Raw genomic sequence first — 25183 nt, 5'->3', positions numbered from 1 at the left:
ATCGCCACCACAATGGAAAGCTAAATTACTAGACAAATCCAGGGCTGAATATGAATTTTCACCTGAATTTCGATGTGCAGATAAGATAAGACCGACAATTTTCTCTAATGCCATCATGTCAATTCTGGATGCACAGTTGACTGTTGAGCAGTATACACCACAGTGGCAAAATGAGAAGGTTTCACAATTCAGATCACCAGTACACCCAGCCCCTATAACCAAAACCAACACAATTCACACTTCAGCTGTATTTACACACTTACACACCACACCATGGGTTAGGTTCATCTAAAACCCGGTAACTACTTACACCATAAGAACAACACCAAAAACCCAAACCGAAAACCGGTGCCTGCCCTGCCTACTCGGCCAGATCCCTATGTACAACGTATCTGAAGTTGGACTTGTAAGGCAGCCACTCCACACACTTGTCGATCCGTTTCCTGAGCCGGTGCTGGAGCTGTGCCATCTCCTTCCGCTGGGTCTCCGATGTGCTCTCGCACACCAGCTCCACGAGGTGGCGCAGCTCGAGCGCCGCGTCCTTGGCGTAGTAGTGGAGCACCTTGGGCAGCAGGAGGGCCTGCTTCTTCACCGTGATGTTGGCCTGGATGAACTCGGTCCGGGCTCGCTCCAGCTGGTGGTGGATCTTCTTGGCAGTGTACAGCCGCACCTGCCACACGGTGAATTTCATGGTAAGATTTTACACGAGGACAAGGCATGGGCAATGGCAATAAAGGTTGGAGATGCTGAGGAGCTTACGGGCGGGTCTGAAAATGTTCCTGTGGAGAGCACGAAATGCGCTATTGGCTCGGAATGATGAAGGGCGTAGGGGTGCCTCGCCGTCGACCCTGCCAGGGATCTTTTTGCTGGCGTGAACAGCGCGCGAACCCACTGTGAAGGTAATGCTGGTTAGTGTGTTTGTTCTTGTTAATAGGGCATTTCATGTTTTGCGTGTCGTAGAAGCAGGTCATAGTGTCATACCAATGATGGACGATGGGATTGGCATCCGAGAATCGAGTTCTGAATAGTTTGCGCATTTACTGATTCACCACCCACATTGTACGCAGCCTGATAATTCATTTGGTTCAGATGCTCAGGCACTTTCAGATTATGAGTAGAATAAGATAGGCTATAAAATGTACCTTCAGAATCATGTCAGTGCTCTTCAGGCGTTTATCGTGTATCCCATAGGCCAGAAAAGCCTGTATGTCACAAGGCAGTATATAGGTTAGAAATGAGATCTGATTTCTGAGGTTAACCATCCACACAACAAAAGGTAACTAATATGTCCTTTGAGTGTAGAGCAATACATGCATGACTAAAGCATTGTGGATGTTGATCCAAAAGCAGAGCTGCTCCTCATGTGTCATCTTTGTTGGATCAACTTTTTCGAGCCGCTGTATCAGGGACCTGGATGCAGTAGAAATATTTTATAGGTTAGTGACTGAAGCCTTGCATCTTAACTTAAATTCCAGTATAGAACAATCAATGTTCCTCTTGTTTTTTCTGTTGCTTACCTGATAGTCTCCAGCATTTTTGACGCATATTCAAACTTGTCAGCGTCTATATGTATCCTTGGAACAATGATCATGCCTATGTTTTGCTCACTATTCTCTTTTCTGGATGGATATTGGCGAGGGCTTGTGGTGGCATCGAAGGTATACCGAGGGCTCCAGCTATCATTACGGCGCCTCGGCGAGAAGGTACTTGAAGATGAAACAGAATGACTTGGTGAAGTCACGGACTCGGCATCTTGAGATGGCGTGCTTGCAAGTTTGCAGTAGACCGAAGCAATGCAGCCGAGGATGTCCTCCGATAGTTTGCAAGAGATCTTAGGTACGTAGTCTGAGATAGAAGCATTCAAGAAGTTCACTAGGCTGGAATGCTTCGAAGCCGGTCTTGACGATACCTCCTGTGAGATGCCAAAGTTGAGTCAGGCATATTTCCAGTTAGGAACATTATGTTGCTTGGGTGGGTAATTAATGCTGAAAATAATCAATCAAGGGAGATCTCTAGTTCATACACTCATAGAATCTGAGACAGTTGGCAAGTTGAAGGCTGCAGATTGCTTGATATCTCTTAGACGGAGTGCACCCTCATCAATACTTTTAATTGCTTCTTGATCCACCTGCTGTTTCATGGCATTAATCTTAGCATATTGGACTTCATCCTGTTGTCATGACTGAAAAGTACTAGTCATCTGTCTAGCACCCTGAGTTATGTACCTCACTAAAAAAACTGCAGGAATCGGGTAGATGCTGATCAAATGCCCTTCTGTAGAGGGTCAGAAGATGCAGCTCCTTGCGGATGACTTCCTGCTCGAGGGCCGCAATCTCCCCAGCTAAATCTGCGATGGACTGCAGAACTGCAAGGTCACGGCTAAGAACACAGGCATAATTCAAGGCGCAGATGAGCGTTCTAGAAAGAGAAGAAACCGAAAGGTACGGATGAACATGCATATATTCCTCACTTTTCAGTTGCGCGTGCAATCAAATTGTTTGTGTTTGTACTATTACATTTCATGGATTAGTGGTGTGCCACCGTCTTTTTTAAACTCGCGTGTGTTACCTTAGTTAGACTACTCATGGAAAAGAAACTACTCCAGAAAAATACTAATAACATAGCATAGATATAAGACACACATGTCTGCATATTTTTTTCAGCTTCAACAAAATACAAAAAACTTGCGATTCGGTGTATTTGAAACAATGTGCCAGGATTTGCAGGAAACCAAACCTTTGAAGTTGCCTTCTGAGTCCTTTCCGTTGTTTTCCTGGAGTGACGGCCAGGCAACGACTGCTCTGGCAAGTTCAGCGAGTGCCTTCTGTGGAGCATTTTGCTGTCCCGATTGATGGTCTGCAATATGTGATAGAACCACAGCCCACCGGTTACATTGTGCGTATAATCGCCGAAGAGTAACTTAGGCCTTTGTGCCAAATGGTGGAAGAAACATAGTGTAAAAATGTCAAAAAATTTGCAAGATAAATCCAGTTTACTCACAGGCTTGCAGTAGGAGAACCGCGGCGACATGTCCACTGCAGCCTCACGTGTCCTCAGCATACTAAAACGGCACACGAGGAATGATTACCATCTGATCAGATTCCACGCCAAAATCCACTAATAATTAAAAAACATTGCACGATAAATTAACTCTGTAGGAGTATTTGTTAGTGTAGGTGAAGGTGGGTCTGCCCATTAATTTGGTTGCACAGTGTGTGAGTCAACCGCTTTGTGCAGAAAATGAAGGCTGAGCATCCTTGCACAGGGGCGCCGTACGGGCGGCGTAAAGGAGATGAATGAGATGTGACGAGGATGGTTGGCGCGTACAGTATACAGTACACAGAATAATAAGTTGCTCAACTAAGCAGTGCAAAATTGTTAAGTGTTCTGTGTGCAAATATGGATGATGAACTGAACTGGACGCCGTACTTGGTTACGGATTGGAGCCTAGAATTTTAAGTTGGGTGCCAGTTTGCAGTGTTTCTTCACAATTTTATTATGTTTTTTTCTCCACAGATAATCAGGAGAATTTCTCTGCTCCCATATGGGTCCATGTATATAATTCTTACTGGAAATGACCAAACCATATTCATTTTGTTCCTTTACTGAATGATGAAAATAGCAATTGAAGTATTGGAGGAAACTCTGTCTGTAATTGACAAGGAGGTACTGACCTCTGTGAGTGTCGATGCTGGCGATTGCAGGAGGAGTGGCCGGAGCCCGACCTTGGCGTGTCGGCGCAAGACGCCGTCTCCGACAGCGCCCCTGATCTCCAGGCTCTCTCCATGGCCGGCCGCGCGCGTCGGCGAGAAACCTGCCAAGCACATGCCCCGCGTCACCCCCACGTGATTATTCCCACTTCTCAATGCAATCGCTCCAGGCGGAGGGAGGAATCTAGCAGCAGCAGCAGGGCAGGGGATCCCTCACCTCGAGCTGCTGTTACGGCGTTGCAGGGGTCAGCCGTCCATGAGTGGAGCGATGATGGCCCCGCTTCCTCCGGCCGGCCGGCGGCGGCCGCCTTGTCCGCAGAAGCTTACTCGCAGAAGAGCGGAAGCTTTCTTGGATGTCGGCGACAGGAAGAGGACGCAGCCGGCAGGCAAGAGCAATGGAGGACGGAGAGAGAGAGAGAGAGAGAGAGAGAGAGAGAGAGAGAGAGAGAGAGAGAGATGGCGGCTACGGATCACGGAGAAGAAGAGCAACTAACCAAGTGATCCTTTGCCGCCGACGGTACAGGCTAGTACTAGTAATAAGCGGAGCAGAGGAGATAGGCCACGCCGCCACGAGGCGAGGCGAGGAATGTGGGCAAGGAAGGAAAAGACGGGCAGAAAAAGGCTGTGGGAGAAGGAGAAAGGAAGGCGAGAGAATCGAACAATGGCATCAACCTCTCCAATTCTTTAGGTAAAGCCGGAGGGAAAGGCTAAGCCGTAGCCGTGTGATGTCCAGCTCGCTCGTCCGGTGAGTAGAGAGCAAGGAAGGGGATGAAGGAGGAGGAGAGGAGCATCAAATGAAATCCATCGCTCACTGCGCTGGCTAATAAAGAAGGTATTTCCCCTTTGATGGAGAAGATACGAGAATGAGTGGAGTGTTATTATCTGCCTCTTCTGGTGGGGTGGCAGCCCAGCGATGGAGGTGGGAGGGCTGGGTAGGCAAAAAAAAAGGTTGGGAGGGCAGGTGAGTGAGGTGAATGGGCCTTGTTTTTCTTGTGGAAACGTAGCGTGATCCGACCGGAGCCAACCTAGCACACCGCCTTTTGTATCGTTCCGTCGCCACCCCAGAATTGGATAGCCATTCATATTTTTCATCTACCGTCCGGGTCCGGCCGTCACCCACCGCATATGGATTGGTCGTTTCACCCTTTCCCCGGTTCTTGGCCATCCACTATCCACCGCTCTCAAGAATACTTCTCTCCTCTTGGCTTGGATTTTCTTTCTTTTCTTCCTTTGGATGGAGGAGGCGTAGATTCCTCCCTTGATGCCAGCCCACGTCGGGGAGGGAAGGAAGCTAGCTTGCACCTTTCTGTGGAACGGAAGCAAACACGCTGGCTGGCGTTGCGTCGAGTGAGGCCTGCGTTTCTCCCCTGACCAGTGCCTAGTTGATGATGGATCCTTCACTCGTTGGTCATCAGAACGGTGCAGCCCGGCGGCGCGTTTTTGTACTACTAATGTACCGATCCAGATGCAGCCAATCCAACCAAGATTGCGCGGCGCGCTGGGGGCTGACACATACGCTCGCGCCCGTGACTCGCTACCTCCGGCGTGAACCCCAGCGATCTTTGGTTCCGCCGTCCTTGTCACCGTACCCGCTTCGTGCTGCATGCCAAAGGCGGCGTGATCGTTCCTGGCATTTAGCGGCGGCGAACTGGGACGGGCGACGCGTCACTGTACTGTCTAGATCCCGATGTGACCACAGCCCTGCCTGCCCGCATGGGCCAGGCCGTGCAAATTCCGATTCCGATCGGGCACGGATACGGCGACGACGGGAGCCGCTGCCTGCCTGCCTGCCCGATTGTGCTCGGTTCGCGCCCGTGTGTCTACTACTGGGCACGGCAACAAGAACAAGCACGGCGTGCGAGTCCGCGCTGGTGCTCTTGAGATGAAACCCGAGAGAGGAGGCAGCGATGATGGGGTGGTAAGATCCGATGGGATCGGGAACTGTCGTGGTCGAGGCCAAGCACCGGATCCGCGAACTGGCTTATTTTATGCCGCCGGCATCGGGTGATACGTTCAGAACAAGCGAACCACGGCGAAAGAAACCAAACAAAGCGAGCATCTACGTAATGTGTCTGTGGCGAATAAACAAATTCGTGCATGCGTGGGTGAAGCCAGGCTAGGGAAATCGGGAACGGGGCCGGCCGCGCGCGCGCACGGACACCCGGGATTTCTCTCTGTCTGCCTGCCGACGCATGCGGCACAGCGTGGCGCGAAGCGGATCATCAGACGAGCCGATCGGTCGAGCCACCGGCGCGGCCGGCCCCGCCGCGCCGCTGCATGCAATCTGCGCGTCGGCGTTGCTCTTGGCTTGCGTGCGTGCATGCACCTACAGCGAGCTACTCCCTCCTAGTAGCTACGAGTGCGGGCATGCACGTACTGCGTAGACGCCGGCCGGTGCGTGATCGCGTGGCAGCCGCGCATGTCGATCTGCGCGTGGGACCAGCCAGCCAGCCAGTCAGTCATCCGCCACTCACCTACTGATACCGATACTACAGTAGCCCATATGATGGCTCGTTGATGTGTACAGTTCATCAGTTGATATCCGCGAACTATGATCATGCTCAATGATGTGTGGTACGCTGGGACGACTTGGACGTGTGATGAGGACAGGGTATCCGCCAATCAAGATGCATGGATCGGCCACGTTGTGCAGCCGGGAGCCGGGTGCGATGGACGAGTTCGTACAACACGTGTGGCTCGTGACACCAGGGACGTGTTTGGTTGCCCGCATGAGGCCTAGCCTGGCCCGGGCGGAAAGAATTTGGCCCGTTTGGTTTCCTGCATTTACTGTGCGGCCCGCATCGCACGAAGTTTGAAAGCACGTCCAGGCCAGGCCCAGGGGCAACGCATGAATCGGCAGTAGCTCGCGAGCCTGGCCACGGCGAGGCAGAGGAGGGCGACGCGCTTCTCCCCTCGTGCGAGCAGGGGAAATGGCGCGAGCTCGCCCGCGTCGCCGAAAAATCGGTGGGAGGATTTCGGCTCACCTCCCGCCGCTCCACCCCATATTTAGCCCCTCCCTCATCGCCCCAACTCCCGCCATCATTCTTCCTCCGTTCGCGCTTTCCCGCCGACGCGCATCGGCATCGACGAGCACGTAAGCGACACATCTTCATCGGCCGGCTGTCCACGGCGTTGGAGCTCCTTCACCGGCCGGCGTTCATCTTTCACCACCGCCCTCCTCTTCCTCAAGCTGCAGCCATGGCCTCTGTGAGTTCAATCCCCCTTTCTCACTGTTCCTTCTAGCTAGATCTGAGCTGCAGCTAGGGTTTGATCTAGATGCATGGTTGATTAGTGGTCTGATCTGTAAGCTGATATGGTTGGTTGCTATGCTACGGTTATAATTTGTGGTAGGGCTAGATGTTCAAGCATGTGGTAGGCTAGATTAGTAGTAGAGTTTGAAGTTGAACCTTGTGCTTGTGTTGAATCATGCTCAGATATGTGATTTGTAGCTATTGGTGGTCATGTGCTTGCTATGATAGTGATGAACCATGTACATGTATGCTCCTGCTTTCATGGATTGTCCCGTATGTTGTGTGCTATGCTCACTGTCAATGCGTGCTACGATTGTAGGACATGACCACGCAGACGCAAGATCTTAGTCAGGCCCTTGTCGTGTCCGACAGCCAGTTTGCTCCATCGTTTGTCGATGACTCGCAGCCTATGTCCGAGATGGCACCTGATTCAAAAGTGTTCGAGTCTGATTCCCTCTATGTGCCAGTAGTGCTCGTTGAGCCAACTACTCCTGTTGCTGCTGCCGCTGCACTCAAGCTAGCAGCAGCAAAGGCAAAGAAGGATAGTAGGTCGAACAACATGAAGTGGCAGCTGTTCATGTCCACGTTCGTGCTGAACAAGATGTGTGAGCTCATCTCTAGTGGAGTTAGGACTGACAAGGGCTTCAAGGAGGTGCACTTGAACACCGTTGCGAAGCAGATATTCGAGTTCTGTGAGCAAGAGGTGTCTGCCACCCAGATGTACAACCACCTGAGAAAGTGGAGAAGTCGATGGATCCAAGTGTCCAAGCTGAGAGACCTTAGCGGCGCCTCATGGGATGAGAACACTTGCTCCATAGTTCTGGAGGCAGAGCACTACGCCGGCCATGTCGCGGTTAGCTCACAACCCTCTTCCTTTTCATACTATCCACCACTGCCTACTCCTAATCACAACTAACAACACGTGTGTTTCATTCTTAGGACCACCCAAGGGATGCTGAGTTCCTCAACACACACATCCAGAACTACAACCAGATGCAGCACATATTCTCCTTCGGGCTGGCAACTGGGAAGCATGCCATGGGCTCGGGGGAGCCTCTTGGTTCTCCCATGCCTGACTTCCCTGGGACCCCGGACGTCGAGATCCTTGATGGCCCTGACAAGGCCACTGCGAAGCCCTTGATAGGAAGAGGAAGAGAGGAGGCCTGATGGAGGAGGAGATCAATGTCTTCTGCAACATGAATGAGGCGGTGAAGGAGGTGGCAACAGCCATCAGGGAGTGCAAGCCCCTCGACGTCCACCCTAACCTGTATGGCGCTGTCATGACCCAGGGTGGCTTCAGCGACGAGGCTCTCATGGCATCTCTCAGCCACCTGCTTGACAATAAGGCCCAGGGTGTTGGGTTCGTTGCCATGGCCGACGCTCACAGGGGGCTGTGGCTCAGGAGCTGGCTGGGCAAGCACTACTACTAGAGTAGTGCTGCCTGTGAGCGTGCATGATCCCCGACGGCGATGGTGGTGGCGACGACGACGACGATGATGACGACGTACATTTTATGTAGTTAGGGCTCAAAAACTATTTGATGGTCTGTATATTTTGGTGAGGTGGTATATACTAACCCCTCACGGTGACGTTGAACTTGCGGTGGTAGGACGACACCCTCTTTTGGATGTGGTGGTAGGTTAACACCAAGGTAGTGCTAGGAAGAACTTGCTATGCCGTATGATCATGCATGCTTTACTTCTCTTCTGCTCCATTGTTGTTTGTGTGCTACTTTGCTTGCTACTTGTGCTCCATTGATTTGCTACTTCAACTCTTGCTCTTGTGCATTGCTAGGGCAAGTGGTATGCCGTGTTCATTGGTGAGGTTCCAGGGGTTTATAGTTCATGGAAAGAAGCCAATGCACAAGTGGCATCGTATAGCAACAGCAACTATAGAGGGTTCAAGACTAAGCAGACAACAGAACAAGATTACTCCGCCTGGGTGCGAAAGCACGGAGGCAGCAGTGTCGACAGTGCCAAGGTTGGAGCTGTCAAAGTGGAAGCTGCTAAGGTGGATCGTCAGTTCGGCCTGAAGCTGAAGAACTTCATCATCCTTGTCCAGTTCGTCAACATTGCTGTGTTGTGGCATTGGTGTGCTAGGTGTGATCATTGTGGGTAAGCTCATCAACTAAGGTACAAGGTAAGCACAACATGTACGCTGTATGCAACCAAACGCCTTGTTCATGTGCCGCTAGGGCCAATGCAGCCAACCAAACAAAGTGCACTTGCGTATTAACTAATACAGGGACTAGGGATGCAGGCAACCAATCAAGTTGCATATGGTGTATTAGGGCCTGTTTTTGTTCAACCAGACTGAATTGAGAAGTGCATGCGATGTAGGAACTGTTGACAACGGCAATCAAACACGCCCTAGGTGGACGGACGAGCCAGCCCTGCTGGCTGCCTACGCTGAGAGCATGCTGCATGCTGCATGCAACCTGGCTCGCCCCCGCCCAGCGCCGCCTGTGCGTGCGGCCGTGTGTCGCGTGTCGGTGCCGGATCCCAGGCTGGGACCTACCTACACTGTGCCCGACTGCTACGCACAGGATCTGCTTGCTAGTATCAATCAGGTCCATTGTCAACCCATCCCGGCAGCACTGCAGCATCGTGGATTCGGCAAATCTCGAGGAAGTTTCATCGCACCCGCCCGCCGGCCGGCCGGCGGCATCTCGGACATGTCGATCGATACAATAGGGCCACCAACCGAACCCTCCGCCGCTCCGCGCCTTTACATATTTATTTTTCCCATTTGCTTCCCTTTTGCGGCCTACTGTCCGTCCGTACGTACGTGCATGCACATGTCCCCATCCAGTTCCTCCTCGCACACCGACAGAGCTCCGCCGTTCAAAAGGTGCAGACAATTCATCAAACACGCAGTCAGTTTTATCATACACAAACACATCAGACGTTGAAACCTAACACAACCTCTCAGATTTTGTTTAGGTGCTACTTACACACACGGGACCGCCAAATGGCAACCAAAGTAGTAGGACTGCCACATGCATGCATGCATCAAGGGCACATTTTATCATTCTTGTTGGTAGCAGCAGTACGTACGACGGTGGTGTTTCCTGTTCCGGGGAAGAGACAAGCGCTGCCACCATGGCATGGACCCTCCCGGAAATGCGCTCCATGCAATGCAATGCAGACACCACCGACCTGATTACTCGATCGATTGGATCCCCATTCAATTCGTTCCCATTAACTGTGCTCACCCGTGACCGATTGATCGACCGATCGACCTCGAGTATATTCCCCATGACTAGCTAGTTAATCTTTGTGTTCATCAACGTAAATGAAAAGGATCGATGGATGCGTGCATCAAGATTGTCAAAAGAAGGAGGAAAAACAAGGATACGGACAACGAGAGGGACACGAGACATCAAACCTTCACTTTCATTCATATATGATGATTTCCGTGGAGATCGTGTCGGCAACAGGGCTGGCCCATAGCCCGGGCAAAAGGGCCGACCGCCCGGGCCCCAACTACAAATTATACTTCTAAACACTATATACCCCTCAAATAAAAACTTCTAAACACTATACAATTATGAGTTGGTTAGGTGGACAGTGGTATCTCCAACCCACCAGGGTTTAAATCCTGGTGCTCGCATTATTTCTGAATTTATTTCAGGACTTCCGGCGATGCGCTTTCAGTGGGAGGAGACGTTCCCGTCGACGACGAGGCGCCTACGGTGACTTCGTAAATCTCAAGATGATATGCCGGCTCAGTCTCTCGGAGGTGCTCATAGGGGTAGGGTGTGCGTGTGTGCGTTCATAAGGGTGAGTGTATGCACGTGTATATGAGCGCTTATGTCTGTACTGATGCTCAAAAAAAAACTTCTAAACACTATACAATTATACATTGCATCTGAAAGATTATTCAATGCATAAAATAGAGCCTCGATTTGAAGGAGCGCAAATACACACCACATAGTAATACTTTATACCATGTGGAGGAAAACCAAACCGACTAGCGAAATTGAGTTTAAATGTGGAAAAAGCTCACCTTCAACCGACCGACAACGCTCGCGTGTCCGCCGGCTCCGCGTCTGTCGGATCGTCTGTTGATCACATGAACGAGAGCGTCACCACTTCCACGTCACGCGCTGCAGTTTCTGAAAGTTACCTATTGTTTCAGGACACATTCATGCAAACTGGATAACGCCCCCGCAACTCAGTTGACTCGTGCGGCTAGGATGGCGATGACGATGGGACCTGGGAGGGCGCAGGGGGAGGCGGCGGCGCACGGTGTGGGGCGACCAGGCGCATCCACCGGGGTGGCGACGGCGACGGCTTCGGGATCGGTGGTGGCCGGCGGCGACACAAGAAGGTATACGACCACATGTACGAGGCAACAATATTGCAGAATCAGAAATCAATCGTTCGATCCCCTAGACGAATCTAGCACCCACTCTATCATGGACTTAACACGACAGATGCCTTAGCAAAATGACTTAGGTGTGGAGCCATCGCGACTAGGTTAGTTTGAAGGGGTTAAACGGGACAAAGGACACATAGAGTTTACCCAGGTTCGGCCCCTCTCAACGAGGTAAAAAGCCTACTCCTGCTTTAGGTTGTATTGCTTGGGTTTCGATTACCAGGAAGTGAATACGCTTGACCTAGCTTTCGATTGATTGTTACTTGTCTTAACCCGCCGCCGGGTCACCCCTTTATATACATAGGTTGATGCCCGGCGGCTTACAGAGTCCCGACCGGCTTATACACAACGTATCCGGCTCGGCGACTAACTAAAATTGCCTTACAATACAAGTTAGCATATGGCGGTTCATCCTCTTGGGCCTCAAGCCGTCTCTGGGTCTTGGGCCTTCAGTAGGCTTGCTTCATGGCCCGCCATCTTTATCAACAAGACGTCAGTGGTATGACCCCCCCCCCCCGGGCGGGTCATACCCAATAGTTATATCCCCAACATTAGGCCCCAGGTTGATTTGAACTCGTTCACATCAATCTTCAGTACTTGACTTAGCAGAATCTTCCCTCATCAACTTTATAAACTTGTTATAACCTGTCATGACGTCAGCTCATACATTTGCATTAACCCGCCATGACGTCATCTCACATTAACTTCACCTGAAGCCGAGATCATCTCATCATATCTTTTATTGTTAATGGACCTCCCGAAAATCGAGGCGTCCTTGTAGCCACATAATCATTTTTTCAGCCTCCTCGATTCCCATGCATGCTATTTATCCAACTCCTTATAAATAGGGATAGGGGTCCTTTTCATTCCCCCCCCCCTTGCCTCCTCGCCTTCCTCTTCTTCCTCGCAACGCTCACACGCGCCCGAGCTCCGCCGCCGTCGACCTCGTCAACTGCCTCAACTCCGGCCGCTTCATCAACCTGAACGAACCAGAGAACCACGGCGCACCTCCGATGTCCAGCAACACCAGTAAGCACTCCTTCCACATAATCAGATCTGCATTAGGGTTTGCCCCAGTTCGTCGGAGTTCTGTGTTGTTCTTCGCTTTCTCCTCTTTAGATCGCATAGCTAAATCTGAATCCGTTACCAGAGTGATGCGGCAACTGATAGCATCCCGTTTCAATCAAAAAAGATTCTTCTTCCGTAGAAAAAATCTCATCAGAGAACACAGGAGTTCTTTCGCTGCTACTGCTTTAGGTTTAGAATTTATTCTATTTTTTGAATAGCTGTAGATCCAAAATTGTAGCACCAGTGTGTGAAATCTGTTTGTCATAACTTAGCAAATCCTTACTTATAGATCTGAAAATGTAGCAACTTGTTCAGGTGTCTTAACTGATAAACCGTAACCCGCCATATATCATTAGTCCCCTTTTAAGCCACCAATGTATGTATCTGCATAATTCAGTATCATCTTCGGGCTTAATACATTGATCCTTTATAGCACTTACTCTTGAATCAATCACCAGCTGAACAGCATAATCTTAAACCGGCAATATTTTCTTTTTAGATTTTCCTCCTCAAAAAATGACCAAGACTGTCACCTCATGCAACTGGGTTGCTTCCACTGTCACGGAAGAAATCCTTAAGGAATTTGTGTAAGAAGGCGTCCTAGCCAAAAAAGGATGTAATCCACTGGAGGGCCCTAGGAACCGAGACCACCCCTGAACCAAAAGAGGGTGAGTTCGAGGTTTTAGCTGACCACATGCTCCGGGGGTTTACTCCACCCGGCTCAAAAAATTTCCGCGATGTACTGCATTTCTTTGAACTTCATCCACAAGACATCGGGCCCAACTCTGTATCAAACATCTACAACTTCCAAGTTCTATTACCTGAACCATCAAACTGAGTTCACAGATGGGCCCAGCCTAGAATTAGGTGGTATTTCCATTCAAAGACGCAAAGAAGCTACTTTCCCAGCTGCTACAGTTCCTAGTCACCCAAAGGACTGGAACCATACTTGGTTCTATTGCCAAGACACATCTCGAGAGGATGAGAATTCTTTGCCGGGTTATCGTGTGAACCGGCTTAGCAACAGGCACCCTCACCCCGATCGGATCAACACACTAGAACGGGCTAAACATATGCCCATATTTAGAAAAATCAGAGCCTTAATGGCAAATGGCTTAACTAGAGTTGATCTACTCCGATGCTGGGTCGCATGGAGAATCTTTCCCTTAAGGCGCTGGTCCGGCTTGATGTGTGAGTATACCTGCGACATCAAAGATCCATAATGCTACAGCCAAATGCGTCTGGACGAGGAGAGCCTTAACAAGATGGTCAAGACATTGCGGAATGAAAGCTTGGCCACTTGCAGCAAGACGGGGCTGAACCCCTTTTGTGCCCTCAACAAGCCGCCAGCCGTAAGCAGTTTGGATCAATTTTCATTAACTCATTATCTGTCAATCTACTTTCTTACTCTTATTTTGAACTTCTGCAGGCCGACTCTCCTTTCTGGAACAGGAAATTGCAAGATAAATCAGCCAAGAAGACCCGTACGAAGAACAAGGCTCCTAAAAGCCTGCCAAGAAGAAGACCAATCCTTCCGAGCTATTTGACTTGGATGATAATGATGAGTCAAAGGTAAAACTTGACTCCCTTGGCTCATTTTTTGTACATCTTATTGATAATGATCACTATCAGGATGATGCGGAAGGAAGCCGAGCCAATGTTGAAGAGGTAACTATCCTTTCCTTCGACTCTGAACCTCTGATCAGATAGAGAGTGCGTCAGGCGAGCCGAAAAGTAAGGTTTTCTCACCCTTTATCTTACTTGGATCCCAACTTTATTTTAAAGAATCGGCAACATGAGGCTCGTTGCACAACCCGGAACAACGGCAGTGGGATATTATCTTCCGGTATACCAAACATAACCGGTTCCTCACAAGCGCCAAGCAGAGGTTTCACAAATTTCTGACTTAGCTTTTCCTAAGGCGGGTCTCTTTCGACAGCCTCTTAATCTTTCTGGTTCAAATTATCAGGGAACCTCTCACTCTTCCTGCGGCGACTCAACTGGGACACAGGTCCCTCTGTTCAAAAATGTTCCTCGGTAAGAAACACTTAAGCCTATTTATCTTAATACCTTACTCCATTAATACACTAACCTCATCATGTGTTTTTATTTTTAGTGCCATGGCCAAGCCCATCAAGAAGCAGAAAGTTGATAAACTGACTGAAGAACCCAATACTGTTGATCCGGAGAAACATACCACGTCCGAGTCTTTGCATCAAGTTTCAGAAGCAGCTATGGATGACCCGCCACCAGAGGAACACCCTGTCACCAAAGACGCCATGGACATTGACCCAGAAAATGATAAGCCGCCTAGTCCCGCTGAGCCGGCTCAGGAAACTGAGGGCATGATGATTACTGGGATGACTTACACAACCCCAGGCAACCCCACTGTCTTATCCAAACATAGCGCCAAAGAAGATTTTTCTACTGTTGATAAGGGCAAGTGGAAGTTGGATTTGGGGAGCTATGCTCAATTTAATGCCCAGGAGCTTCATGCAGGCTATTTGAACCGCCTCCACACCAGCCGTGACTTTGAGGCCGGCTTGGTTAATCTCATGAAAGACCGCTTTGAGGTACGTAAAAAACTTATCTCATATAAATACATATCTATCAGCCGCCAAGTTTACTGGATATGATAATCCTTGAATATGCTGTAGACTTTAAATAACCTGTAGAGTCTTTCATTCATGTCATGGCACACTAATTGTAGAACCAAACGAGTAGCCCCCAAGGGTCGGCTTAAACTGATAAGTTAAGCCGGGACTACAAATAGTGGTGATCAACTTTGCAGCTGTAGCCCCCAAGGGCCGGTTTAATCAGCATGGATAAGCCGGGACTTATCACCATGGCTGTGAATAAAATCCAAGTATGTAGCCCTCATGAGTCGGCTATAGTCATAGCAGTTTAGCCGGGTCATCATAAAATAGTCTTCAAAAAAGGGCAATGTGCATTATCCCCCAAGTGCCAAGTGAAATACTCATATTGTGCTTGGGACTTCAAATAAAATGATCATCATAACCATATATTGTTGCTAACTCGCCTTATCTTGTAGGATGAATTGAATATGAAAGAATCCCAAGTGGTTGATCTAAGGCAAAACATTCAGTCCCAGCAAGAGGAGACCTCCAAAGCCAAATCAGAACTGAAGACCGCTTTGGAAAATATTGAAAAACTAAAAAAGGACTTCAATGCTGAACGAACCGGCTGGGAGACCGAGAAGGCAGCTCTATTGAAAAGAGCACAAGATGCCGAAGCTGTTCTTAAACCGGTGACTGACGAGTTGTCCGGTTTAAAACATCAAATTAATAGCATGACAACCGCCATCTTTGGTAAGTAATACTGTAGTTCAATTTCTCTTTATCAAGTTTGAACCACCATTGAGCTGGCTTATAAATATACTTGCCAATGCAAGTTCCAGAAACTCCAAGCTAGGTGATGATATGCGCATAAGGCTGAAAGCCGTTTATACCCTTGTGGAGCAGCTGTACATTGGCGCCTAACGGGCGATTTCTGCTGCCTTGCATAAGAAGCAACCACCTTCCCTTATCAAGGAAGTGTTAGAAAAGTTGTCTGTGATCCCACAAAGGGTGGAAGAATTAAAGCGATCAGCCGCCAGGGCCGGCGTTATCACTGCCTTGAGTCGGGCAAAAGCATGGCAGGCTGAACTTGACCCGGAGGAGATATCAGCCGACTGTCCCAGTGTGAAAGAAGATGGGTCACCCTTTAGCGCCGATGACTTTGCCAAAATAGCAAGAGAAATGCGTCCTTGGGCAAGCAAGCTAGCCGAGGAAACTGATCTTTCCAAATACCATCCGGTTTATGATGGTACAAATTCCAAAGTGAAGGCGCCGGTTCATGAGGCCATGGACCTTATCCCGCCAACACGTAAGCACACCTTCACTCCTGACATTGACCCGTCAACCCTTATAGATGATGAAGCTGTTTTCAAAGCTTTGACTGGGATCGATTGGTCATCGCCTAACTTCCAGACAACATAGGAAGAAGAAGAGCCAGTGCATGATGATTCGGAAGCCTCAACCCGCCAAGACCAGGAGTCTTGATCCATGAGCCGGTTTACCAGCCACAGCATTTGGATGCCGCGTGTCTCAAAACACTTATTCCTTTGTGGCCACATGATGCCTTGTAATAGGCTAGTTGAAAAAACCATGATCTGCCACGCCATCGTGCGTGTTTATTTTTGTAACTTTTTTGAACCGCCTGATCTGATTTGAAGATCCGATGTTTATGCTCATAATTATTGTCAATCTTGCTGATCATGTTATCATAAGCCCTACACACAAGTAGATAACAAGTGCCCTAGTGGTTTACCCTAGGGCGGGTCATAATGCCCCATATAAAATCCACTGGTGACTGTATTGTCCATAAACAGGGCGGGTTTATCAAAACCTCATTTATTCATAACAAGTAAACAACATACCTGTGATATTTGTTCATACTACCGGCTTATCACGCCATATGCAGTAAGGGTAATACCCTAAAGACTTAGAGCACATCACCCTGTTCAATTTATTCATACTGCCGGCTTACAATGCCATATGCAGCAAGGGTAACATCCCAAAAATTTAGAGCGCAAAACTCCAAACGTTTAATCAACACACACTGGTGACTTATCGTCCAAAGTCAGGCCGGTTTATCAAAACTCCGGCTAAATTCAAATAGGAATCATAAGGATCAAGGTGACATGGCCCTAAGCAATTTTCAACCATATATCAATATGGCACAAAAAATGAACCCAAACAATGTTCAAAGCCATTATAAACCAGAAAAACCAAGGCATTCATAGGCTACCAAGCCTCAATATCAAGTGTTATTCAAGGGCCGCACAGCCACTGAGTTAATCCTTAATTCAAACCTGTAAGCCGGGCCTCACATGACCAATCGTCGTTTTAACTTTTACAAGTTCAGGGTCTTTATAAGATTGACTGTCAAGAGTACGACGAGTCATTCCAGGATTACCAGGTCGGAGTGGCAAGCATACAAAGGCAGGATAACCCGGATTTTTGGTGAATACACCTGGAGTCCAAGCCAATTATAAGGGTAAACAAAGCTCTGTTCATTAAACAGGAAGCCCCCAAATAATAATTCAATCCAGGCGTTTCAAGCTGGATCAATAGGGTAGTCATAGCTATGCTCAATGAGCAAGAAGCCCCCAAGTCATTTGTAAACAAGGCGTACAAGCTGGATCAAGAGGGTGTTGGGGAACGTAGCAGAATTTTAAAATTTTCTACGCATCACCAAGATCAATCTATGGAGTCATCTAGTAACGAGGGAGAGAGGAGTGCATCTACATACCCTTGTAGATCGCGCACGGAAGCGTTCAAAAGAACGGGGTTGATGGAGTCGTACTCGACGTGATCCAAATCACCGATGACCAAGTGCTGAACGGACAGCACCTTCGCGTTCAACACACGTACGGTTGGGAAGACGTCTCCTCCTTCTTGATCCAGCAAGGGGGAAGGAGAGGTTGATGAAGATCCAGCAGCACGACGGCGTGGTGGTGGATGCAGCAGGATCCCGGCAGGGCTTCGCCAAGCGCAAGCGGGGAGGGGAGGTGTTACGGAGGGAGAGGGAGGCGCCAAGAGCAAGGGTGCGGCTGCCCTCCCTCCCCCTCTTTATATAGGGGCCTTGGGGGGGCGGCCCTAGGAGATGCAATCTCCTAGGGGGGCGGCGGCCAAGGGGTGGCTTCCCCCCCAAGCCAAGTGGGGGGGCGCCCCCACCCCTAGGGTTTCCCAACCCTAGGCGCAGGGGTGGCCCAAGGGGGGCGCACCAGCCCACCAGGGGCTGGTTCCCCTCCCACTTCAGCCCATGGGGCCCTCCGGGATAGGTGGCCCCACCCGGTGGACCCCCGGGACCCTTCCGGTGGTCCCGGTACAATATCGGCGACCCCCGAAACCTTCCCGATGGCCGAAACTGCACTTCCTATATATAAATCTTTACCTCCGGATCATTCCGGAACTCCTCGTGACGTCCGGGATCTCATCCGGGACTCCGAACAACTTTCGGGTTACTGCATACTAATATCTCTACAACCCTAGCGTCACCGAACCTTAAGTGTGTAGACCCTACGGGTTCGGGAGACATGCAGACATGACCGAGACGCCTCTCCGGTTAATAACCAACAGCGGGATCTGGATACCCATGCTGGCTCCCACATGCTCCACGATGATCTCATCGGATGAACCACAATGTCGAGGATTCAATCAATCCGTAGACAATTCCCTTTGTCAATCGGTACGTTACTTGCCCGAGACTCGATCGTCGGTATCCCAATACCTCGTTCAATCTCGTTACCGGCAAGTCACTTTACTCGTACCGTAATGCATGATCCCGTGATCAACCACTTGGTCACATTGAGCTCATTATGATGATGCATTACCGAGTGGGCCCAGAGATACCTCTCCGTCATACGGAGTGACAAATCCCAGTCTCGATTCGTGCCAACCCAACAGACACTTTCGGAGATACCTGTAGTGTACCTTTATAGTCACCCAGTTACGTTGTGACGTTTGGCACACCCAAAGCACTCCTACGGTATCCAGGAGTTGCACAATCTCATGGTCTAACGAAATGATACTTGACATTCGGAAAAGCTACAGCAAACGAACTACACAATCTTTGAGCTATGCTTAGGATTGGGTCTTGTCCATCACATCATTCTCCTAATGATGTGATCCCGTTATCAATGACATCCAATGTCCATAGCCAGGAAACCATGACTATCTTTTGATCAACGAGCTAGTCAACTAGAGGCTTACTAGGGACGTGTTGTGGTCTATGTATTCACACATGTATTACGATTTCCGGATAACACAATTATAGCATGAATAATAGACAATTATCATGAAAAAAGAAATATAATAATAACCATTTTATTATTGCCTCTAGGGCATATTTCCAACAGTCTCCCACTTGCACTAGAGTCGACAGTCTAGTTACATTGTGATGAATCGAACACCCATGCAGTTCTGGTGTTGATCATGTTTTGCTCTAGGGAGAGGTTTAGTCAACGAATCTGCCACATTCAGGTCCGTATGTACTTTACAAATCTCTATGTCTCCATTTTGAACACTTTCACGAATGGAGTTGAAGCGACGCTTGATATGCCTGGTCTTCCTGTGAAACCTGGGCTCCTTGGCAAGGGCAATAGCTCCAGTGTTGTCACAGAAGAGAGTCATCGGGCCCGACGCATTGGGTATGACTCCTAGGTCGGTAATGAACTCCTTCACCCAGACTGCTTCTTGTGCTGCCTCCGAGGCTGCCATGTACTCCGCTTCACATGTAGATCCCGCCACAACGCTCTTCTTGCAACTGCACCAGCTTACTGCCCCACCATTCAAAATATACACGTATCCGGTTTGTGACTTAGAGTCATCCAGATCTGTGTCGAAGCTAGCATCGACGTAACCCTTTACGATGAGCTCTTCGTCACCTCCATAAACGAGAAACATATCCTTAGTCCTTTTCAGGTACTTCAGGATATTCTTGACCGCTGTCCAGTGTTCCATGCCGAGATTACTTTGGTACCTTCCTACCAAACTTACGACAAGGTTTACATGAGGTCTGGTACACAGCATAGCATACATGATAGACCCTATGGCCGAGGCATAGGGGACGACACTCATCTTTTCTCTATCTTCTGCCGTGGTCGGGCATTGAGCCGTGCTCAATCTCATACCTTGCAATACAGGCAAGAACCCCTTCTTTGACTGATCCATTTTGGACTTCTTCAATATCTTGTCAAGGTACGTACTCTGTGAAAGACCAATGAGGCGTCTCGATCTATCTCTATAGATCTTGATGCCTAATATATAAGCAGCTTCTCCAAGATCCTTCATTGAAAAACACTTGTTCAAGTAGGCCTTTATGCTTTCCAAGAATTCTATATCATTTCCCATCAACAGTATGTCATCCACATACAATATGAGAAATGCTACAGAGCTCCCACTCACTTTCTTGTAAATGCAGGCTTCTCCATAAGTCTGCGTAAACCCAAACTCTTTGATCATCTCATCAAAACGAATGTTCCAACTCCGAGATGCTTGCACCAGCCCATAAATCAAGCGTTGGAGCTTGCACACCTTGTCAGCATTCTTAGGATCGACAAAACCTTCCGGCTGCATCATATACAATTCTTCCTTAAGGAAACCATTAAGGAATGCCATTTTGACGTCCATTTGCCATATCTCATAATCATAAAATGCGGCAATTGCTAACATGATTCGGACGGACTTCAGCTTCGCTACGGGTGAGAAAGTCTCATCATAGTCATCCCCTTGAACTTGTCGATAACCCTTAGCGACAAGTCGACCTTTATAGATGGTCACATTACCATCCGCGTCCGTCTTCTTCTTAAAGATCCATTTATTTTCTATGGCTCGCCGATCATCGGGCAAGTCAGTCAAAGTCCATACTTCATTTTCATACATGGACCCTATCTCGGATTTCATGGCTTCCAGCCATTTGTCGGAATCCGGGCCCACCATCGCTTCTTCATAGTTCGAAGGTTCACCGTTGTCTAACAACATGATTTCCAAGACAGGGTTGCCGTACCACTCTGGTGCGGAACATGTCCTCGTGGACCTACGAAGTTCAGTAGCAACTTGATCTGAAGTTTCATGATCATCATCATTAACTTCCTCTCTAGTCGGTGCAGGCACCCCAGGAACATTTTGTTGAGCTGCGCCACTTACCGGTTCAAGAGGTAATACTTCATCAAGTTCTACTTTCCTCCCACTTATTTCTTTCGAGAGAAACTCTTTCTCTAGAAAGGACCCATTCTTGGCAACAAAGATCTTGCCTTCGGATCTGAGGTAGAAGGTATACCCAATAGTTTCTTTAGGGTATCCTATGAAGACGCATTTTTCCGATTTGGGTTCGAGCTTTTCAGGTTGAAGTTTCTTGACATAAGCATCGCATCCCCAAACTTTTAGAAACGACAGCTTAGGTTTCTTCCCAAACCATAATTCATACGGTGTCGTCTCAACGGATTTCGACGGAGCCCTATTTAAAGTGAATGCGGCAGTCTCTAAAGCATAGCCCCAAAATGACAGCGGTAAATCGATAAGAGACATCATAGATCGCACCATATCCAATAGAGTGCGATTACGACGTTCGGACACACCATTACGCTGAGGTGTTCCAGGCGGCGTGAGTTGTGAAACTATTCCACATTTTCTTAAGTGTGTGCCAAATTCGTGACTCAAGTACTCTCCCCCACGATCTGATCGCAAGAATTTGATTTTTCTGTCACGTTGATTCTCAACCTCGCTCTGAAATTCCTTGAACTTTTCAAAGGTCTCAGACTTGTGTTTCATTAAGTAGACATACCCATATCTACTTAAGTCATCAGTGAGGGTGAGAACATAACGATAGCCACCGCGAGCTTCAACACTCATTGGACCGCACACATCAGTATGTATGATTTCCAATAAGTTGGTTGCTCGCTCCATTGTTCCTAAGAACGGAGTCTTGGTCATTTTTCCCATGAGGCATGGTTCGCACGTGTCAAATGATTCGTAATCAAGAGACTCTAAAAGTCCATCTGCATGGAGCTTCTTCATGCGTTTGACACCTATGTGACTAAGGCGGCAGTGCCACAAGTATGTGGGACTATCATTATCAACCTTACATCTTTTGGTATTCACACTATGAATATGTGTAACATTACGCTCGAGATTCATTAAGAATAAACCATTCACCAACGGAGCATGACCATAAAACATATCTCTCATATAAGTAGAACAACCATTATTCTCGGATTTAAATGAGTAGCCATCTCGAATTAAATGAGATCCTGATACAATGTTCATGCTCAAAGCTGGCACTAAATAACAATTATTGAGGTTTAAAACTAATCCCGTAGGTAAATGTAGAGGCAGCGTGCCGACGATGATCACATCGACCTTGGAACCATTCCCGACGCGCATCGTCACCTCGTCCTTCGCTAGTCTCCGCTTATTCCGCAGCTCCTACTTCGAGTTACAAATGTGAGCAACCGCACCGGTATCAAATACCCAGGAGCTACTACGAGTATTGATAAGGTACACATCAATTACATGTATATCACATATACCTTTGGTGTTGCCGGCCTTCTTATCCGCTAAGTATTTGGGGCAGTTCCGCTTCCAGTGACCACTTCCCTTACAATAAAAACACTCAGTCTCGGGCTTGGGTCCATTCTTTGGCTTCTTCCCGGCAGCTTGCTTACCAGGCGTGGCAACTCCCTTGCCGTCCTTCTTGAAGTTCTTTTTACCCTTGCCTTTCTTGAACTTAGTGGTTTTATTCACCATCAACACTTGATGTTCCTTTTTGATTTCCACCTCTGCTGATTTCAGCATTGAATACACCTCAGGAATGGTCTTTTCCATCCCCTGCATATTGAAGTTCATCACAAAGCTCTTGTAGCTCGGTGGAAGCAACTGAAGGATTCTGTCAATGACCGCGTCATCCGAGAGATTAACTCCCAGCTGAGTCAAGCGGTTATGCAACCCAGAAATTTTGAGTATGTGCTCACTGACAGAACTATTTTCGTCCATCTTACAACTGAAGAACTTGTCGGAGACTTCATATCTCTCGACCCGGGCATGAGCTTGAAAAACCATTTTCAGCTCTTCGAACATCTCATATGCTCTGTGTCTCTCAAAACGCTTTTGGAGCCCCGGTTCTAAGCTGTAAAGCATGCCGCACTGAACGAGGGAGTAATCATCAGCACGTGACTGCCAAGCGTTCATAATGTCTTGGTTCTATGGGATAGGTGCATCACCTAGAGGTGCTTCTAGGACATAATCTTTCTTGGCAGCTATGAGGATGATCCTCAGGTTCCGGACCCAGTCCGTATAGTTGCTGCCGTCATCTTTCAGCTTGGTTTTCTCTAGGAACGCGTTGAAGTTGAGGACAACGTGGGCCATTTGATCTACAAGACATATTGTAAAGATTTTAGACTAATTTCATGATAATTAAGTTCATCTAATCAAATTACTCAATGAACTCCCACTCAGGTAGACATCCCTCCAGTTATCTAAGTGAAACATGATCCGAGTTAACTAGGCCGTGTCCGATCATCACGTGAGACGGACTAGTCAACATCGGTGAACATCTTCATGTTGATCGTATCTTCTATACGACTCATGCTCGACCTTTCGGTCTTCTGTGTTCCGAGGCCATGCCTGTACATGCTAAGCTCGTCAAGTCAACCTAAGTGTATTGCATGTGTAAATCTGGCTTACACCCGTTGTATTCGAACGTTAGAATCTATCACACCCAATCATCACATGGTGCTTCGAAACAACGAACCTTCGCAACGGTGCACAGTTAGGGGGAACACTTTCTTGAAATTATTACGAGGGATCATCTTATTTAAGCTACCGTCGTTCTAAGCAAATAAGATGTAAAACATGATAAACATCACATGCAATCAAATAGTGACATGATATGGCCAATATCATTTGCTCCTTATGATCTCCATCTTCGGGGCTCCATGATCATCGTTGTCACCGACATGACACCATGATCTCCATCATCGTGTCTTCTTGAAGTTGTCTTGTCATCTATTACTTCTGCTACTATGGCTAACGCTTTAGCAATAAAGTAAAGTAATTACATGATGTTTATGTTGACACACAGGTCATAAATAAATAAAGACAACTCCTATGGCTCCTGTCGGTTGTCATACTCATCGACATGCAAGACGTGATTCCTATTACAAGAACATGATCATCTCATACATCACATATATCATTCATCACATCCTTTGGCCATATCACATCACAAAACACTTTCTGCAAAAACAAGTTAGACGTCCTCTAATTGTTGTTGCAAGTTTTTACGTGGCTGCTATAGGTTTCTAGCAAGAACGTTTCTTACCTACGCCAAAACCACAACGTGAATTTCCAATTTCTATTTACCCTTCATAAGGACCCTGTTCATCGAATCCGGTCCGAATAAAGTGGGAGAGACAGACACCCGCCAGCCACCTTATGCAACTAGTGCATGTCAGTCGGTGGAACCAGTCTCACGTAAGCGTACGTGTAAGGTCGGTCCAGGCCGCTTCATCCCACAATGCCGCCGAATCAAGATAAGACTAGTAACGACAAGATAATTGACAATATCGACGCCCACAAGTGCTTTGTGTTCTACTCGTGCATCGAAACTATGCATAGACCTAGCTCATGATGCCACTGTTGGGGAACGTAGCAGAATTTTAAAATTTTCTACGCATCACCAAGATCAATCTATGGAGTCATCTAGCAACGAGGGAGAGAGGAGTGCATCTACATACCCTTGTAGATCACGCGCGGAAGCGTTTAAAAGAACGGGGTTGATGGAGTCGTACTCGACGTGATCCAAATCACCGATGACCAAGTGCCGAACGGACAGCACCTCCGCATTCAACACACGTACGGTTGGGAAGACGTCTCCTCCTTCTTGATCCAGCAAGGGGGAAGGAGAGGTTGATGAAGATCCAGCAGCACGACGGCGTGGTGGTGGATGCAGCAGGATCCCGGCAGGGCTTTGCCAAGCGCAAGCGGGGAGGAGAGGTGTTACGGAGGGAGAGGGAGGCGCCAAGAGCAAGGGTGCGGTTGCCCTCCCTCCCCCCTCTTTATATAGGGGCCTTGGGGGGGCGCCGGCCCTAGGAGATGCAATCTCCTAGGGGGGCGGCGGCCAAAGGGTGGCTTCCCCCCAAGCCAAGTGGGGGGGCGCCCCCACCCCTAGGGTTTCCCAACCCTAGGCGCAGGGGAGGTCCAAGGGGGGCGC

At 48.5% G+C, this 25183-nt stretch overlaps 2 protein-coding genes across 3 annotated transcripts; one reads left to right on the top strand and one right to left on the bottom strand.

The window, feature by feature from the left end:
* Positions 1-187: 187 nt before the first annotated feature.
* On the bottom strand, positions 188-4632 carry LOC125509869 (uncharacterized). Of its 2 annotated transcripts, none has more exons than XM_048674896.2 (12): positions 3928-4632; positions 3675-3814; positions 3001-3061; positions 2737-2856; positions 2226-2357; positions 2024-2128; positions 1518-1912; positions 1311-1410; positions 1143-1202; positions 982-1068; positions 760-891; positions 188-670 (listed from the first exon to the last, which is right to left on the bottom strand). In XM_048674896.2, exons 2-12 carry the CDS (start codon positions 3785-3787, stop codon positions 362-364), a joined length of 1614 nt encoding a protein of 537 aa, XP_048530853.2. In that variant the 5' UTR covers positions 3788-3814; positions 3928-4632; the 3' UTR covers positions 188-361. The 2 variants fall into 2 exon arrangements, with proteins under 2 accessions (XP_048530853.2, XP_048530852.2); XM_048674895.2 differs by having other exon boundaries at positions 2024-2131; positions 3928-4631.
* Positions 4633-7283: 2651 nt separating this feature from the next.
* Positions 7284-8543, top strand: LOC147972019 (uncharacterized). The gene is made up of 3 exons (XM_087522910.1): positions 7284-7814; positions 7901-8073; positions 8420-8543. Exons 1-3 carry the CDS (start codon positions 7284-7286, stop codon positions 8478-8480), a joined length of 765 nt encoding a protein of 254 aa, XP_087379036.1. The 3' UTR covers positions 8481-8543.
* The last annotated feature ends 16640 nt before the right edge of the window (positions 8544-25183 follow it).

Source organism: Triticum urartu, chromosome 5A, assembly GCF_056163025.1.
Source record: "Triticum urartu cultivar PI428250 chromosome 5A, HENAU_Tu73, whole genome shotgun sequence".
Lineage (NCBI taxonomy): Eukaryota > Viridiplantae > Streptophyta > Magnoliopsida > Poales > Poaceae > Triticum > Triticum urartu.
The sequence above is the reverse complement of the archived record's forward strand: the minus strand, read 5'-3'. Positions and strand labels throughout refer to the sequence as shown.

What these genes read in the sequence shown, in the direction of transcription:
- LOC125509869 (XM_048674895.2), bottom strand. Translation starts at nt 3,787, where the DNA reads ATGGAGAGAGCCTGGAGATCAGGGGCGCTGTCGGAGACGGCGTCTTGC. An exon ending in CTCAGAAGGCAACTTCAAAG is followed by an intron (nt 2,358 to 2,736) that starts GTTTGGTTTCCT and finishes GCAGTTCTGCAG; the next exon opens with TCCATCGCAGATTTAGCTGG. An exon ending in GAACATTTTCAGACCCGCCC is followed by an intron (nt 671 to 759) that starts GTAAGCTCCTCA and finishes ACCGTGTGGCAG; the next exon opens with GTGCGGCTGTACACTGCCAA.
- LOC147972019 (XM_087522910.1), top strand. Translation starts at nt 7,284, where the DNA reads ATGACCACGCAGACGCAAGATCTTAGTCAGGCCCTTGTCGTGTCCGAC. An exon ending in ACTACGCCGGCCATGTCGCG is followed by an intron (nt 7,815 to 7,900) that starts GTTAGCTCACAA and finishes TTTCATTCTTAG; the next exon opens with GACCACCCAAGGGATGCTGA. An exon ending in GACGTCGAGATCCTTGATGG is followed by an intron (nt 8,074 to 8,419) that starts CCCTGACAAGGC and finishes AGCGTGCATGAT; the next exon opens with CCCCGACGGCGATGGTGGTG.